This window comes from Silene latifolia, chromosome 1, assembly GCF_048544455.1.
Source record: "Silene latifolia isolate original U9 population chromosome 1, ASM4854445v1, whole genome shotgun sequence".
NCBI classification, from domain to species: domain Eukaryota; kingdom Viridiplantae; phylum Streptophyta; class Magnoliopsida; order Caryophyllales; family Caryophyllaceae; genus Silene; species Silene latifolia.
Genome location: NC_133526.1, coordinates 83,440,204 through 83,458,266, shown reverse-complemented (window position 1 = coordinate 83,458,266; position 18,063 = coordinate 83,440,204). Strand labels below are relative to the sequence as shown.

Sequence of the window (18,063 nt, the reverse complement as noted above, 5' to 3'; positions counted from 1 at the left end):
ACTATGACCCCCAAGGGTTTATTCGGGTTGGCTAGGCTGCCCTACTCTCAAGGACTAGTTCAGGGTCAAGTGGTCAACCAAGCTGAGCCTGCCTCGCTCCTAAACGAACCGTAACCACTTGTAGCAATCAACATCAATCGAAGATTAGACCTGATCGAAAATTGAAAACTTAAATTTTGTATATCAAAGATTGGGGCTAAAAACTTTTTCTTTTTATCGCCCTTAAATTACTAATATAAGGCGATTTTTTTTTTTGGGTCAGATAGAAAGATTACCAACTATGCTATAGACTTAGCTATAGCATGAGCAATTCTATTAAGTTTTCTAGGGCAGTGACTAAGAGAAACGCAATGACAAGATAAAACTAAGGAAGAAAAAAAAGTTAATGATCGATTTTGCATCCTGGTTGATATCAGCAAAGCCGTTAACCTGCAACACAAGATCCATGCAGTCAAAAGTCGCATCCAAATGTCGAAACCCACGATCTGTGGCATCCTTAATGGCAAATTTGAGTGCTATAGCTTCAGCTTGAAAGGCATATTTCGCCCAGAAAGAGGAACGGCCCAAGTGAAAGATTGCACCCGTAGCATTTTGAAAGATCCATCCCGCAGTAGCCTTAAAGTTAGACTTCCAAGAGGCATCACATTTACGAATATGATTCATACAAAGCTTGGAACCAACCAAGAGGTGAGGGTAGTGCTGAATAATAAGGGAAGCACCATCAAAATCAGTAGAATCGTCGGAGCAGGAAGTAGGATCCTGCCCCTGTTTTTGACGGTGTACCCAAATATTGTTGTTTGCATCAAGGATCAAAGTCCTAAAGAGACCAGAGAGATCAAGCACAACATCTTGGAAAACCACTTTATTAGAATTGAGCATAACTTTTTGTAGAAGACACTTAATATTGAGGTCATTTGCAAATTAAGAGCATGTTTTACCTAGTTTATTACAATTGAGCATTTGCTTCTCAAACTTATTTTTTCAAAATTACTTTTCCAAAGCTAAAAGCACCAAATTGACGCTTCTATTTTTAAGGAGAAAATGTTGGCGGTTATTTTTAACTCTTGGAAATTTGTTTGTTTGGCCAATGAGTTTTATCCAAAAACCACTTTCAAAAGGTTTGCCAAACAAGATTTTGTCATATAACACCAACCAAGATTTTCCATCAAAAAAAGTCGAGATTTTACTATAAGACGGTTTTATAACAAACTTTTTTGTTGTAGTAGTAGTTTGTGACTAAGGCCAAGTCCTTAGCAAAGTGGTGTCATTATTGGGCCAAGACTTCATAACCTCAGGCCTAAAAAAGCCTTGTTTTTGTATGTAAGTTACAGTCCAAAAAAAAAAAGGCCTCAGAAAAAAAGGCACATAAATCATATTGCCATACATGATACACCTGAATTATTCCTGCAGTTCTCTCAGTCTCTACTGTTTTCAACATCCCGAAGTGTTCCAAATTCATGGAGGTAGCTTCATTCTCTTCTTCAACTACTAGGGTTTTACCCAATACCCAACTCAATTTTACCCCTTCTACTCCCTCAAAAATTAACATTTATAACTGCTCAAAGGGTAATTTATTCCCTTCTCTTCAATCTTTTCCTGCAACATTTACTGTCAGTAAATCATTTTCCTGCAAAGCTGTTCACAGTACCAATAAAGACACCATTTTTACTCCCAAGGTATCATCTTTTATGTTTTAATTGATTGCTCTCCTGTTTTTTTCAAGTGGGTATTTCAAATTTGCTGTTGTTGTTATAGTTTAAGGCATGTATGGTTTGAAATGGTAGTTTTTCATGTTTGTGCCTTGTTTACGGGTTATTCATGTAGATATCAGTGGCGTAACTAAGGGAGGCTAGCAGGGGTGCTTGCCCCGGTAAATGATGAAATATTTGAAAGTTGTGTTGGTAAAATTTCGGAATATTTTCCTAATTTACCTTGTTACATTACTAGTATAGTTCGCCCCTGCTGGAATTTTCTGTTACTTCTTGTAGTGGGATGAAATGTAATTCTATGGTGTGTTTGGGAACCTAGAATTGGATTTGAATTCCGGAATGGAGACAATTCAAGCGTTTGGGAGCCCCTAGAATTTGGAATTGGAATTGGACTCAATTCCCTATCAATTCCATCTTAGTTAAAATTTGGCACTCTCAAATTCCTACCATATAGTAGTCATTTCAATTCCATCCGGCGACCCTCTCGAGGTTCCGGCTTTTCCTACCACAACTCTCCGAAATGATGGGGTTTTTTGTGATGCAAGTTTCATCGCAAATTTTTTTATTTATGATTTTTTTAATCGCAAATATTTTCCGTCACAAGATTTATTTTTTCCTAATAAAAAACTCAAAAAAAAAAATTTGGTGACTTCGACCCATACGTGACCCACCCAATTCCAATTCCAATTCCATGAGTTCCCAAACGCCAATGGGAGATTGAAATCCGGAATCGAATTCCATGTGATCTCCAAACGAATTTTTGGAATTGGATTTGGAATTTAATTCAAACATTTTGATTTCTACAATTGAAATCATGAAAATGAAATCAATTCCGGGTATCCAAACACTACCCTAGGGAGTTAGTTGGGTTTTGAATGGTGCTGGAAATGTACGGTGTGACGCTGTGCCATTTAGGAGTTTGTTTTTGACTAAAAGGCCATATAAAGTTTGCAGTTATATGTGTTTATAAGGAAAGGAAACTAGGACGATCTCCTGAAGTAGGACCAACCAGTAACGCCATAGCGGATAATGGGGGTGAAAGCTAGAAAGCTAGTTGCTTTGGAACCACCTTGAAAGAGTCGGGTCAGGAATGCCCAATATTTTCTTTGAGAATTATGGTTTAATTATTTTAATTTATTTGTTAATTGTGTAGCTAATGTGTATCAAGGGCTGTTTTACTGTGTAATTTGTGATTATAGTTCAATGGAATAAATTATTTGCAGTACGTTTAAGTATTTGAGTTCTTAATGATGCCGGAGTTGTATTTTATTTGTAGAGGGGTCTAGGAGTTGAAATGAATTTATTTGATTTGCAGGTGAAGGGATTAGGTGATGAAGATGTTCGGGTGTTTGAGCTTTCAAGTTTGACAGCTTTGTCACCCTTGGATGGCCGGTATTGGAATAAAGTTAAGGACTTGGCTCCTTTTATGAGTGAATATGGCCTAATTCGATACCGAGTTCTTGTTGAGGTTAGCTTTCCCATATCTTCTTTGTACTTGTATGAATTAGAGATGAATTTATGCTGTTTGTTTATTATTGTAACTGGAAAGCAGAATATCACCATAGAAACAGAATTTCATTGCTATTCACGTGTAATAGTAAAAGTCATTTAGCGATGATACTCATAACCTGGGTAGGAAATCCATCCACACCGAAATTGGCCATATATTTCTGTCTATCCTAACAAACAAGTAACCGTAACTGAAGCAGAGTTTTGAAATTTCGAAACCCGTGTGTGTTCTTGTTCAAAAATTAGAGAACCTGATGTCAAGAAAGCAAAATTAACCAATTCCGATTTGCGGGTACCATGAGTTTGTATGTCTGAAACCTTGTGATCCCTTCATGTTAGCAATTTGTCTTCAGATACAATGGTTGCTGATGCTATCACGCATACCAGAAATAACCGAAGTGCCAAGCTTTAGTGACGAAACACATCAATTTATGCAAGGCTTAATTGATCAATTCGATGTTGCTGATGCTTTAGAAGTGAAGAAAATTGAAAAAGTGACTAACCACGATGTTAAAGCAGTGGAGTACTTTCTAAAGGAGAAGTGCCTCTCTCATCCAGAGATCTCAAAGGTTTATACTTCGATAATATCCCCTTTGATAGTTTCTTATCAAGCTTTATTAGATAATCCTGGAATATTTCATTACTGCCCTCTTACTTCCTCATCATGGCAGGTGTTGGAGTTTTTCCATTTTGCTTGCACATCTGAGGATATCAATAATCTTGCTCATGCACTGATGCTCAAAGAAGCATTGAACAAAGTTCTATTTCCTGTCATGGATGAGGTTATTGGAGCAATGTGCACTATGGCCAAGGATTATGCACATATTCCGATGCTTTCCCGCACTCACGGTCAGGTACTAGGCACAGTAAACTTTTCAACTTTTTTATCAAGGACTATTTTATTTAATGTTATTGGATCTCTGGCATTTTTTTGCTTGAATACCTTCAGCAGTTGAACCATAGATAAGGTCGTACATAATAATTTTGCCCTAGATGGCCATTTATAATTAAATCTTTTCGGGGTTTTGTGTTCTGGGACTGGGGAAGTTGATAATATGAGGAAAAAGGTGATGTCTCAGTCAATTACTCAAAATTTTCTTTTGCTATCTGGGATTAGCCAGCTTCGCCAACCACCTTGGGGAAGGAGATGGCCATATTTGCAGCCAGGCTAAGTAGAGAAAGGCAGAAAGTTTCTCGGATCGAGTTGTTGGGAAAGTTTGGTGGTGCAGTGGGAAACTATAATGCTCATCTAGTTGCATATCCCGAGATCAATTGGCCTAAGATTGCAGAAGATTTCGTGCAATCATTGGGATTAACTTTCAATCCGTATGTGACTCAGGTATGTCACACTTTTCTCTTTAGTCTTTATTGTCACTCTTCTTTACAATATTACTCCCTCCGTCCCAGTCATTTGTTGCCCTATTCTTTTGGGGTGTCTGAGTCAATTGTTGTCCTTTCTATTTTAGGATTGCATTTGATGAGCAATTTAATCTTTCACACGCAATTTGGTCCACTTGTCATCTTATAATTGGCCCCCTCCTCTTTCCTTGGTCTTTGTGCCAAAACCAAAGGACAACAATTGACCGGGACGGAGGGAGTATTTGCTTATTGGAAATTTAGCCTCTCATTGTGTCTGTTTGGCTTTTAGTTGTCATTGTTGGTTGCATGGCCATAATTTGAATGTCCTGTTATTATGGCTTTAACGAGGAGACGATAACGGATAACCAAATCCACCATTCCTCCATTAAAGAGATTACGGAGTGTGAGAGTGAGATGGGGGCTATGTTACTCTGTCACGTCTAAGAAGTGGCTTGTCCGACACATATCGGAGTGTTGTATACAGTTATTTTCCGTGCTTTTTAATTTTTTAGTCTAAAACAAAGTGTCGTGTCGTGTCGGACACGCGGCACATGACGTGACCAAAGTGAAGTGTTGGAGTAACATAGGTTGGGGAGGGGAGAGATGATTTTCCGCAGTGAACTGTATTAGCCTTTATGCATGAACTGTGATGCCGGTGAGTTTTTGGTTTCTTATCCTTAGGCTGGGCTAGCTTCTGTTTGTTATTTAGTTGCTGCCCTGTCGGAGTAAATTTTTTGGAAGTTTTCTTTTGTATGTTCCTCTCTTCAAGTTTTTTTTTTTTTTTTATCCATCTGGTTTATTTGTGGAACTCTTTTGCAGATTGAACCTCATGACTACATGGCTAGTCTGTTCCATTCAGTTATCCAATTCAACAATATTTTGACGGATTTTGATAGGGACATATGGGGTTATATCTCTCTGGGTTACTTCAAGCAGGTACATTGTTCCACCAGTCATAAATAGCGTTCTAGAAGTTTGTTCAGATAATTGGTTATAACTTCTAACAATTTCATTTCACCCTTGTATTAAACATTTCATGATTTTGTAATCCGTAGATAACCAAGGCTGGAGAAATTGGATCCTCTACAATGCCTCACAAGGTCAACCCTATTGATTTTGAAAACAGTGAAGGCAATCTCGGAAAGGCTAATGCAGGCTTATCTTATTTAAGCATGAAGCTGCCTATTTCGCGATGGCAGGTGATTCCTTTTATTATTGTTTGCTAGATTCAAAGAGGGGATCATCTCTTCCTGGCTCTATTAATTTTTATTTATTTTTAAATTCATTCTCTTAGTGTTAGTTTGCTGCTGTGTCTTCTGCTACTGATAATAATAGTAGTAGCCCAAAGGCTGAAACTCTCTTTGACTTTGAGTTTAATTTTGTCAAGCCTCGTGATCTTAATTGTTTCTCCACCGGGTTGAATTCCTTATGTTGCTACTGTCTTGGTGTTTGTGCTGGTTGTGTCATATTGGATGTAGATAGTTTTACCTGAGTTGTGCCTTGTACTGGATATCAATCCACATGTCGCTGGTCTTTATTTTAAAAAAGTGGGCAATGGTTTGCAGTGTGCTACTGTGCTTAAGCCCAAAGCTCAGTAACGCTCTAGCCAAAAGGCCTCAGAGCGCCTTATGTGCACCTAGTAGATAAGGCATAGCTAATAAGGCGCACTACTATGTCATCAAATTTATTCTTCTTGTTCATTTATGATGCCATATTGCCATTCTTTTTGCCACATTTACCCTTTCGTACTCTTTTACATGTTTGCCCTCTTTAAAATCCAAAAATGTTAATGTTGTGCTTTTTAAAAAAAAAATACAAATTTGTTTGCAAATATAGTGTCTCACGTGTGTATAAGGCGTGCACCTTGCACCTAGTCGCCAAGGGCCCTCTTCACCTTGAAGCTTTTCATGGTTTTCAAAATCAAGTCTATAATACACAAAAACTTGTATACAACTGTCTAAGCATAAGGTTTGGATTAGACTTGTGCGGTTTGAAGATAAAGTGTGAGGTTTTAAGAACTATAATTCACTGATGATTGCTTCTCTGAATTGTTTATGCAGCGAGACTTGACTGATTCAACAGTTTTGAGGACCATGGGTGAAGGACTAGGGCACTCTCTCTTAGCATATAGAAGCACTTTGCAGGGTATTGGAAAACTTCAGGTTAGTTAGTTCAGATTGATTATAGAAATATTCATTGTTTTTCCATATTTAGCTAATTTCAGTGCAAGAAACAAGGATCAGGAGGTTCAACGTTTCTACACTGTCGATGATATCTGTATTACCCATAAATATTAACCATACAGCTTGTTACTTTTTCTGGGAAGAGATAGGTGACCAGGCGTACTCAGTAATGTTGCATGTTTTTTTTTTTTGTGAAAAATGATGCCATAAGAGATAGTATGACTACCACTAGCTTAGCCACTTCTCAGTCAGCAAAATAAACTTTCCCCCACATAAAAAGTAAAAACAACCTTCACTCCACCACAACGCCTCCCACCTCTGCCAAAAGTATCATGACCATCACCATCAACCACTTCTGCACCACCTTTGCACTTTTTCAACCGTCAGTTACATTTTCGTCTCCAATTCACACCACCTTACTCATCATCTTCAGCCACCAATCACGACATTCGGACCAACTTGCTCATCACCTTCAAACACCAATTTCACTATTAGCTTTGGACTTTCTCGAGTGGCCTGATTTTGACACGGGTTTGGTTGTCTTCGTGGTGGAGACTGGAGAGGTTGTTGGAGTGAGGGATGATGGTTTAGGAGGTGGTGCATGATGGCTTTCCGGGTGGGGGTTGGTGAGGTAAGGTCGTCAGTGGCAGCGGAGGGATGTCGCTTGAGGAGTAAGGGGTAAACCTAAACTGAAAATTGGGTAAAGGGTAAGAAAAAAAAGCGTCAATCAAACACCAACTAAGGTAAACATAAGGTATTATTCTCTTTCCCTTAGCCAAGACCCTCCAACCAAACGGCCCCTACGGTGTAATACTCTTACTTATTGTGGATACGCTTTGGGTGCTTGAAGGGATTGATAATACTACTCATGCCAAAAAAGTGCACCTCTTTCGGATGCCCATGTTATAAGAATCCCACTCTTGAAAAGTAGTCTTAGTGTTGGAGACCTCATGAGAAGTTTTCCACGGTGCGGCGTGAGGCCAAAGTGCACTAGAAAAACTTGATATTTGGAGTTGGTATAGAGCTTGGCTAGTTGTCACGAATATTATGTTAGGTATTCGGCTATTACTTGAAGTCTGTTTTGAACATAGCAAACTCTATTTGTTTTTAATGTATTATAGTGCTTAATTTTGTAAAATTCTTTGAAGAGACCCTATGTCCTATATGCTAAAATCCCATCAGAAGGGTAAGACTTAGGCTTTGTTTGGCAAAAAACTACCTGAAAAGGTAGCTGAAACCTGAAAAGGTAGCTGAAAACTGAAATGCTAACTGAAACCTGAAAAGGTAACTGATAAGGTAGCTGAAAATAAGGACCTGATAAGGTAACTGATTATATAAAAATGTGTTTGGCAAACTAGCTGAAAAGGTATCTCATTTTGGTAAAATGACGTAAAAGGATATGAAAATTATTTAATATTATAGAATAAAGGGGTACAAAATGGAAAATAAGTCATTTCAGGGACCTGATTTCTCAAATGTTACCTGAGGTAGCATTTCATTTCAGGTACCTTATTTGACCAAATAAGCTACTTGCCAAACGCTTGCAAAAAAATCAGGTAGCTGAAATTTTGGTCAAATAAGCTACTTTGGTCAAATAAGCTGCCTGAAGTGTCGTACCAAACGGAGCCTTACATTGCGGAAAAGGTTGAAACAGTTTTGCTCACCCCATATTGCCATTGCTTTCCCTTTTGTCTGTTCATCTACGTCTTACATTTCATCTGATTTTATTTGAACATGCAGGTCAACCAAACTAGATTAGATGAAGACTTGAACCAGTCGTGGGAAGTGCTCGCTGAACCTATACAAACAGTATGTCTCACTGTTGTTCTCCACGTATTCTTTTAAAAGGAACTTTTAATGAGGAATGCTTATCCTTACTTAGATGTGTTTTATTGATATTCAATTTGTTATATCTCTTTGAAGTAAAAGTAAGTTGGTTGTTTTGAGATCTTATCTCATTTAACCTCTGAATTATACATTAACAGGATAAATTAGCTCTGTTAAGGTTTAATATTAAAATCTTGTTTGGAATTAAACATGCGCAAATGAATATCAAAACTCCTGAAAATTGCAGCCTGCTATTTGATTTTGACTGTCAAAACACAGAACTAATAGAACGATCACAAAAACTTGCATCGGTTCTAAGTTTTAATATAAAATTAATGAGGTTCAAAGGCTTGGCCTTTCAAAATGTCTTGCTGTTTATATGTGAAATCTCGCACTTTTAACTCATCGTTGTATAGAAAGGTCTTACAAGACTACAAGAGATTGCTATATTATTATGATATGTTCTGTTTAACATGATTTTGTCTCAGTAAATTAAATTCTCTTGTATCTTAATCTGAAAGTATACAGACAAGATCAGATAATTACTAGCATGCTTTAAACCATTTTCCCATCATTTTCATTTATCTGCGTAAATCTTGCTAAATCATGTTGCTTTCTTGTCTTTTTCCCCCCCTCTCCTGTCATAACTAGATCAAACTGTAATTATGGTGTTAAACTGTTAATCATAACCATCAGGTCATGCGAAGATACGGTGTCCCAGAGCCGTATGAAAAGTTGAAGGAGTTGACCAGGGGAAGAGCAGTTACAGAAGAAAGCATGAGAGTATTTATTCAAGGATTGGATTTGCCTCAGGAAGCTAAGGCTAATCTCTTGAAGCTGACCCCACATACGTATATTGGAGCTGCTTCAGAATTGGCGAGGACTATTGACACAACGTTGAATTTAGTGAATGGATTTCGAGGGGTTTAGACAGATTTGGGTTAAAGAGATCTCGCTTGAGTTCAGTTCTCATGATGAGTTGCTGCAATTTTATCCTAAGATCATAATATCCTGCTTCAACCAGGTGAATCCGATTAACTACTAAGTATGCCTTTTGTAGCTGTCATTAGATGCAATTTTCATAATGGGTCATCAGGAAATCTCTCCATGTTGGGGAGGATTCCATGCATCTGACCGTCCATTGCGGTATAGGTGTAATGTCGTCGTCACTATAATTTTGCTTAAAATGATTTGAAATTCCAATGAAGCTGGAGCTTCATGATTTTTGTTGTGAAATTTTGCATGCAATTTTCATGGTAATTATCTTTACCTACTTTTTCGAGGGATTTTGAAATTTCTGCACCCCCTTTTTTATCTTTTCATTTTTATTTTTTTTGTAAACATGTATAGGTTACTTGACCACATTTTGATAGGTGTCGTTCGAATTTAAGGTGCAATGAACCATTTCTGGGATTAGGACTGACCCGATAACTAGTACTCTGTATCATCCACTGTGGCAAAGATATCAACTTAATATATAGAGCAAGAATAGGTACAGTTTTTACACGGAACTAGTTTTTACACGAAATAATCTCTTATGAGACCCTCTTATAGGTAGAACTTAGAAGTTATCAGATAGAAAGAGTACGGGAGGAAGAATAATATGTTGAGAAGAATATTTTCCTCATGCAAAAAAAAGGACTCGGTTTTCCAATGGCCCTCTTAACAAAAAAAAACACCCACATTACCTGTGAGGAGGGTAGTTTATGACTTGAGAATACATACAGCTAACTAAGCTACTACTGCACACATCGAAGGACATGAAGAAACACAGCCTCGTCACACGGGATCCAGAGCTTAGGATGTGTAATGGAATCGTCATGCTGATCCCTTGCCTGGTCTAGCAGCGCTCTAAACAAAGGGTGCTTGAGCAATGTAATTTTGACGACATACCTCATTTGATCATGGCCTACGTATATTACCATATGACCCTTGGGCACATCCTTCGGGATGAACCTCTCAGCTTCAACCCCAGAGGACGGCCAAAAACACCATTCACAACACGACTCACACGGACCTTGGGATGAGTTGATGACATTGCTTCCCACTTTCCGGAACTTGTTTAGGGATGCTTGGATGAACTTAGACTTCATCATTCTTTTTCGTGTTCTCGTACTAAGCTAAAATGTTTTTTTTTTTTTTTTTCGATGAATGAATGAATGAATAAAGAAAGATGGGTTGCAGTATATATATAGTAGGGAGATTGAATAGTGCCAGCTTTAGGACATTTAATGTCACAAAAAGAGGACCCAAATGATGAGTTGAGTGAGCCATTTGCGCTTAATAAAGTAAGTTTGAGGGATGAGAGGTTAAGTACTTTAGATTCGTATTTTTACAGTACTAAAGTACGGATCAGATGGAATTGCTGTTCTTGGTGTTACACCCTGGCATTGTGGGCCTATGTATATTCTCAATTTTAAATACTTTTATTGGAAGTTCTGAAACAATAAAACGAGATTTTGTAACCATTTTATGGTTAAATGTAATCATAATGGTATAGTCAGTGTTACAGCTTCCAATAGTAGTCACATTTAGCTGTAAAATGGTCACAAAATCTGGTCTTATAATTTCAGTCCAAAATGGATCGTTTTAAGGGAGAGCAACTCTTTTAGTTTGGTGACAAGCTCGGTATGATTGAATCCGTTTGGGTGGTGTTGTGGTTATCAAGTGGGAGCACATATCAATTTAGGCTTGACGGTCATTCCAGATAATGTTTTTTGTAATTTGTCATTTATTAGGTAAGTTGGTGATTTGGAACTAATTAGTTATTTTGAGCAATTTATGCCAGCATTGTGAAACATACTCCTACCTGTTTGTGTTTGTTATGGTAAAAGTAAGGTCACCATTTTCTCCATTATGACCATAATCTTAGGACCAATGACCAATCCAATATGTTAGGGGAGGCTCTAATCTCACTGTTTTTTCGACTAATGCCACTGTTGATATAAGCTAAATGTGGAAAGTGTTTTACTCTTCACCCTCTCACAAACTCGAGTAGCATTAGCCATTTACCCAGTGGCAGTATGTCTTCCATATTGTTAAGTTAGGCAAAGTAAATCTGATTTCCTAATACCCCACAAGCTGGAGCATGAAGATCACGAATACCCAGCATGCGGAAAATATAATCACACTATGCCTTGGTGAAAATGTCTACACATGGTGACCGGTGAGGCAGCCATTGAACTAGTTTTTTAGACTTTGGACATATGGCGATTTTTGGTCTTCATGGCAAACGAGTCACGTACATCGAGAGTTGGGCCGTTAAGCATGAGTTGTAATTAAGTCATTATGAGTCGGCTTATTTATGTGTGACGCTCACATGTTGATTAATTAGGTTTTGATCAGATCATTTTGAGTCATTGCTGTCTAATGGGGTTACTAGTCATTATTTTGTATCATTTCTAATTGGGTCAAGTTTGGTTTCAACTTTCTAATTTCAACTCGAATTAGGATTAGTTGTTGTGATCATAAGTCCAAATTGATTAATTATAGACAAAGCCAGTTGTTTCCATATTTGTTTGTTGTTATGATGTCTAAAATCTATCATAACAGATATCTTTATCAGCACTCGTGCATTATACACATGATCTGTAATTGGATTACATGGAATGTCTTCATCCTTATACCATTGATTCTCCACTAATCATTCATTAGGTAGCACAATAATACAAAGTGTGACAACATACAAATCCATTCTCTATAAGCATATTTTTCATATAATATCACATAAAATATACAAGAGGAGGACCTGAGGTGTGCCCGCCTTTGCTGGACTATAACAATTTCAAAAAAATTAATTAAAATTTCCAAACTTTTTTCGGTTAAAATTTACCCGTTCCTCCCGGCTACTGGCGAAACCATCATTTTAACTTAGTAGGGAAGGAAATTTTCAGTTGGGGAGCAAACGAGGAATAGTATAAGTAAATTTCTAATTGTTTAGCAGGGTCGAGCGTCCCTACTAGCCCTTCCCTGGATCCGCCAGTGCTCTCTGCTGAATTTTTTTGCTCCCACTGAGTTAAAATTCTGATTTCGCTACTAGTTGATTATTAAATATATATTCCGTATTTTGGCAAATGAAAAAGGCGAAACATTCAACGACATAATTATTTAGCAAAGCATTATTATAAGAAAGAGGGTAGATAAATAAATAAATTGATACGAAAATCGTACGTACGTACTCAAGAGGAAGCATGTGCATGATCTTTTGGGGGGTCTACAATATATACCCCACAAAAGGTAGAAGATATAAAAAAAGATAAGATTATAGTGTATGTATAAATTATGAAGCAAGGGGGTGAGTATGTGCAAATTATTATTGATTTGTTTCATCTTCTTGGGGTAAGTGCTATGCCCATATTCTTGTTTTCCAGCTACTATATCATCACCCAAACATTTATTTTTCTCCAGTTCGTTATACATGTCCATTGTCCCAGCAACTCAATTTGTAAAGATGTTCAACTTATCAACTGTTTGTTGTTTGGTTGCTGTTAAGACCGACATATCCGTCTTAATTTAAAACAAGCTAAATTGTTCACTTTACTTGGATAGATGTGATAGAATTTTTGCAAGTTTCCAGACATTTTGCTTTTGTCTCAGAGCATCTCCAATGGTTGAACAAAAGGACTTGCTTGCAAATTCTAAAAGTTTCAAGCTAGTTGCTCAACCATTGGAGAGCTTCACATGAACTAGCTTAGTTTGAGCAACAAGCTCCATGGAGCTAGTAGCTCAAATGGACCCACAAAGAGATATGTGCCAATTAAATAAATGTATATAAGTCAATTTAAGCAATAACTCTTATAGTTTAACCATTGGGGAAGTTTGTAGCTTAAAAGTGTTCTAGCTTAAAAATGTGATGTGGAGAATTAAGCTACTAGGGTTGTTGCTTACCATTGTGGATGCTCTCATTTATCAGGTTTTAATCCATCCCCTATTTAAATGAATAGGAAAAACTTTACATTTTTCCGCCTAAATACACCTTTTCTATGTTGATATAATTTCCTATCTACAAAGATTTGTCGTATAGAGGATTTGTTTCTAGGTTTTGCGATAAAAATTTCGTCAACTTTGTAAAATAAGTCATAGTTAAAATATACTATGTTATTAAAAAAAATATTCCTTCCATTTGTAGTCTTCACATTTATTTTCTCTTGATCTCCTAAACAATATTTTGACCGCTCTTTTCGACACACATATACAACTTTTTTTTGCTTGAAAATGATATTTTGTGAAATAAAAGACATTTTGATAAATGAGAAGATATAAAAAAGTTGGAGTATAAAATAATATCACTAATTTCGCGTAAAATACACATTTCATGTCACTACATAAATCTCTTGATTAATTTGGTTGTTTTAATTTATTTTCTCAAATCAAATAAAATAATGAGAAACGTTACAAAAAAAATAAATTGTTAATTTATAATCTATAACTAATGTACTAAAACTACTGGTAGAACTCTATAAATACGTCTACACTAGTTTAAGAATTAACAAATTAGAATTACGTGAGGGCTTTCAATTTTTTTCCTTTTTGGACAAGATGGAATCCACGGCTGTTCATAAATTGTTGAAAATACGTGATCGGTTGTTGTCTGACCTTTTCTCTTCCAATTTTATCCGCGGAACCGATTACATAATCGAGTTTAGGTCCTTACTGTCTTATTAGTTTCACTTGAATTAGGGTAATCAGTTCGCCTCATGATTATATTTTCAGCATGTTATGGTTACTTTGCAGGTTTTATAATAACATTCACGGATATGACCGAAGTGCGAAGGCTAGCTAGTAACGACAATTCAGTTTGATTTTGAGACTAGTGAAGCCACTGACTCCACCGAGCTAGGCCCCTGTACTGGATGCCAAGACGAAATGTCGTCCCTGCTGGTTGAAGTCGAAACCTGATCCAACATGTTATATTGTTACTTGATATGATAGCAGAAAGGACCACAACGGGAATTAAGAAGATAAGTGATGGAGATTGGGAGGTTGAGGTTCATTTCAACGGGGCCTGATCGACTGGAACAGTAATATGCCAACAGAACAATTCAGGAACCTGTGATGTGGCTCACTTTCGAGTCTTGCAATGTTAACACAGTTCGGCTGAAATCAAGGGAATGGGGGATTTACACAGTTGGCCTGCATTTTATCTGCTTCTTTCTCTCTATTTATTATGATTTCAACTTTAATGGACTACTTCGACTTCTCACCCTACGTAACTATCCGAAAACGATGGTTTTCTTGCTTGTCTTTGCAATGTCTTCACCCTTGCAAACATGAAAGCGACTATGTTAAAACCAAACATGACTTATGTTTATCGTTTTGGTCGGAAATTAGACTGGTCCAAACTAGTCCGTTGTCTAATATAATCGGTGATTAATATCTTCGATACCCAATTTAAAATATCTTCTACAAGAATTGCAGTTAGGTGTGTATCTACATACGCCTACGTACACAGATTTTATGTTTTAGCATCCGTAGCATTACGTATGATGTTCGAACGAATAATCCATGATCAAGCTTAGTGTCACGGTCCAGGACTTTGGCGGATTATAAAGCGCTCTCTTCTTTCAAGGAGAGAATGCACTATTCACCTTGCTTGTATCGAGCTGAGCTCAGGCCGCCCGTCTTGCCTGCTCAATCTGCGACTATATAATACGTTTTCTAAACACTTATAAAACTATACAAAACCAAATATCATGACCCGAGCTTCGACACATAGGAAGTAACATTTGACTATTTGAGTATGACTTATTAGTACTAAATAAATATCCTATTCATAACAACCAAAAATACGTGAACATAATTAGCATATGCATCAATCAAAGACATTCCTCATGGTACGTCGTATTTTGGTGTAATTTGATGTGAAAGACTTCTAATTTTGTTAATGTTGATATTAATATTGGACCTTCACCACGTGCAAGCCGAAACTTTGTTTTAATACACAAAAATGTAAGCACTCACACGTACGTTATTATTATCTAGGGTTCGACTTCAAGAGTGGAGCCTTAAATTATAAATAAGCTCAACGGTTTCTACAACTTGCCATAATCTTCTCCCATGCTTCCTTAATTCCCTTACTTCCATTCCTTTGCTTGGTTGGCAGGAGAAAATACAGATACTTGTTGTCTCAACTTTTTTAAATCGGAAAATTCACGCGGTATTATCATAAGATTTGACACTTTGTATAAAATACCCAATTTTTTATATCAAAAAACTTCAAATAGCCCTAACTCGTGTTTACAAGCTCCGTAAATGACATTTTTTTTTCAAATCGTTCATCTTTCCAAGAACGATTTGAAAAAAAAAAAAATTAGTCGTATATGGATCCCGTGGCTAGAAGTTTTAAAGTTTTATATGCCAAAGCTTTTTTTACGGAACAAACTTTGAGTGACCATATCACTTGGTCACGAGTTCCAAACTCAACAAATATTCTTTTTCAAATCGTAGTTTTTGGAGGGATGAACGATTTCAAAAAAAAAAAAAAAAAGTCATTTACGGAGCTCGTAAACACGACTTAGGGCCATTTGAAGTTTACTGGTCCAAAATAATTGGGCATTTCGTGCAAAGTGTCAAACCTCAACGGTACCGTTTTTAAACTAATGTTGCCTGAATTTGGAGGTGTTTAAATACAGACTTGGGCTGGACTAATAACGTTAAATTTTTAGCCCACAAAAAAGCGGATTATTAGGTATGAGACGGGTTAGTGGGTCAGGCCTTTCTGACTTTTTTAAAATCCTTGTCTATACCCGTTTATTTGGCAAACGAAATAAACTGGATATCTGGATTTAATAAACGAGACGATCCATGAATATCTCTACCTAGTTTAACTTTAATGCACATCAATATTTTAATGCTAGTATACATTGCTATGTACGGAGATTTGTGTACTTAGGCGACTTTTTATGTTTGAGGAATTGAGGATGTCTATTTTTGTGTAGCTTTTTGTGTATGTTCAAACTCAAACTTAAAATACAATGCTTAAAATATTAGTGAGGTGATGCATGCCCAAGTAGTGAGTGCCATAAAGAGGTCTTCACCCCGTATTTAGCGGCGAATCCTAGAATAAATGGTAAAAAAAAAGGTCCATATTTAAACTATTAATTTCGTGTAAATAGTTAAGACTCAATCTTTAAGCTAAGTGTAGTTGGATGATAATTTTATACTGAAATATGAAAAACAGCGGGAGTCGAACCCCTCCTGACATATATATTATTATTACTACTACTCTGAATTTTACTTGGGGATGTCAATTGATCGTGGGTAAGTATTGCCTAAGGCGGAGTATCCGTTTTATCTCTAAAACGAATCCAAATGCTACATGGTGTTAATAGAGGCATAATTTTTGACATATCCTATGCAACTTGTCATGTAATTTGTTATGTATTTGCCTCGTTTTTAAGATTTAAAACGGATACATCCATCTTAAATAAGAATTTGCGATTGATCATCTTAGACTCGAGCCGGACACATGGCAATGCTAAGGAGATCTTGATTCATTGACGGTCAAATGATCGATGTCTAGATTGATTAAGATCGGTACTCATCCAAATTATGTATCAAAAGTCAAAACCTAGTATATTAGATTGGGTGGATTGGATTTGGATTTGTACAAAGCTAATTTGAATTTGGATCTAGAAGGGCCAAGATTCTTGGCTTGAATCTAACCAGATCTAGTTCAAAAGCTATGTTAACTCGACATTTCATTTCGATCGTGCGTCTTGTCCGACACATAAGTTAGCCAACACTTCTTTGACACTTCATTTTGGAAAAAAAAAATGTTGGATATAAAGCGATGAAATTAATTAGTGATCATAAAAATATTAATCAATTGACAGATCACCCCATAGGCAAAATAATCTATAGGCAAAGTATAGGGTTGTAAATGAACAGAGCGGGCTCCTTGAACCCTTGTGATTAGCTCGGTTGAAGCTTGGTCAAACCAAGCCCAAGCTCAAGCTCAAAATTCTAAGCCGATTTCGAGTCCACCTTGGGCACAAGTGATTTGAAACAAGTTTATGTTCCCGAAGAAATATGAATCCATTAAAACCAGACGAAGTAAAGCATCTAACTGAGCTTATAGGAAGTGCATGCCCATAACTCAAAAGCATGGACAGTCACATATGATTTGACATGGGTAAATCCGCAATAAATTGATGATCAAATGCCCAACTCCTACACACAATTTGTCAGATTTACACTTTGATATCCTGCCATTTCAGAAGAGGATCTCTATTCAACTTAGACCGATTCAAATTCAAGATTTAAGTCAGAGAAAACTTACTTCTCGTATATATAAATGAAAAATGGTTAATGTCGCATCTTATTGTTAACGAGTTTTAGTATAACCCTCTCGATCTTATAAAGTCCGGCTCATATATTTAAAAAGGTTTAAATCGTTGTATTTCAGTTAATTAGATTATGAATGAAGGTATTACATGAGTGAAGAAAAAGCTCCATACATAAATATGGAATATGTA

At 36.8% G+C, this 18,063-nt stretch overlaps 2 protein-coding genes across 2 annotated transcripts; one reads left to right on the top strand and one right to left on the bottom strand.

Moving 5' to 3' along the window:
* Positions 1-1,361: 1,361 nt before the first annotated feature.
* Positions 1,362-9,879, top strand: LOC141607258 (uncharacterized). Its single transcript, XM_074426617.1, has 10 exons — positions 1,362-1,676; positions 3,025-3,177; positions 3,572-3,787; positions 3,890-4,072; positions 4,336-4,557; positions 5,397-5,513; positions 5,633-5,776; positions 6,638-6,739; positions 8,501-8,569; positions 9,284-9,879. Exons 1-10 carry the CDS (start codon positions 1,458-1,460, stop codon positions 9,515-9,517), a joined length of 1,659 nt encoding a protein of 552 aa, XP_074282718.1. The 5' UTR covers positions 1,362-1,457; the 3' UTR covers positions 9,518-9,879.
* A 169-nt stretch (positions 9,880-10,048) lies between these two features.
* Positions 10,049-10,750, bottom strand: LOC141607264 (indole-3-acetic acid-induced protein ARG7-like). Its single transcript, XM_074426623.1, has one exon. The coding sequence runs from the start codon at positions 10,681-10,683 to the stop codon at positions 10,327-10,329; it is 357 nt and encodes a 118-aa protein (XP_074282724.1). The 5' UTR covers positions 10,684-10,750; the 3' UTR covers positions 10,049-10,326.
* Between the last annotated feature and the right edge of the window lie 7,313 nt (positions 10,751-18,063).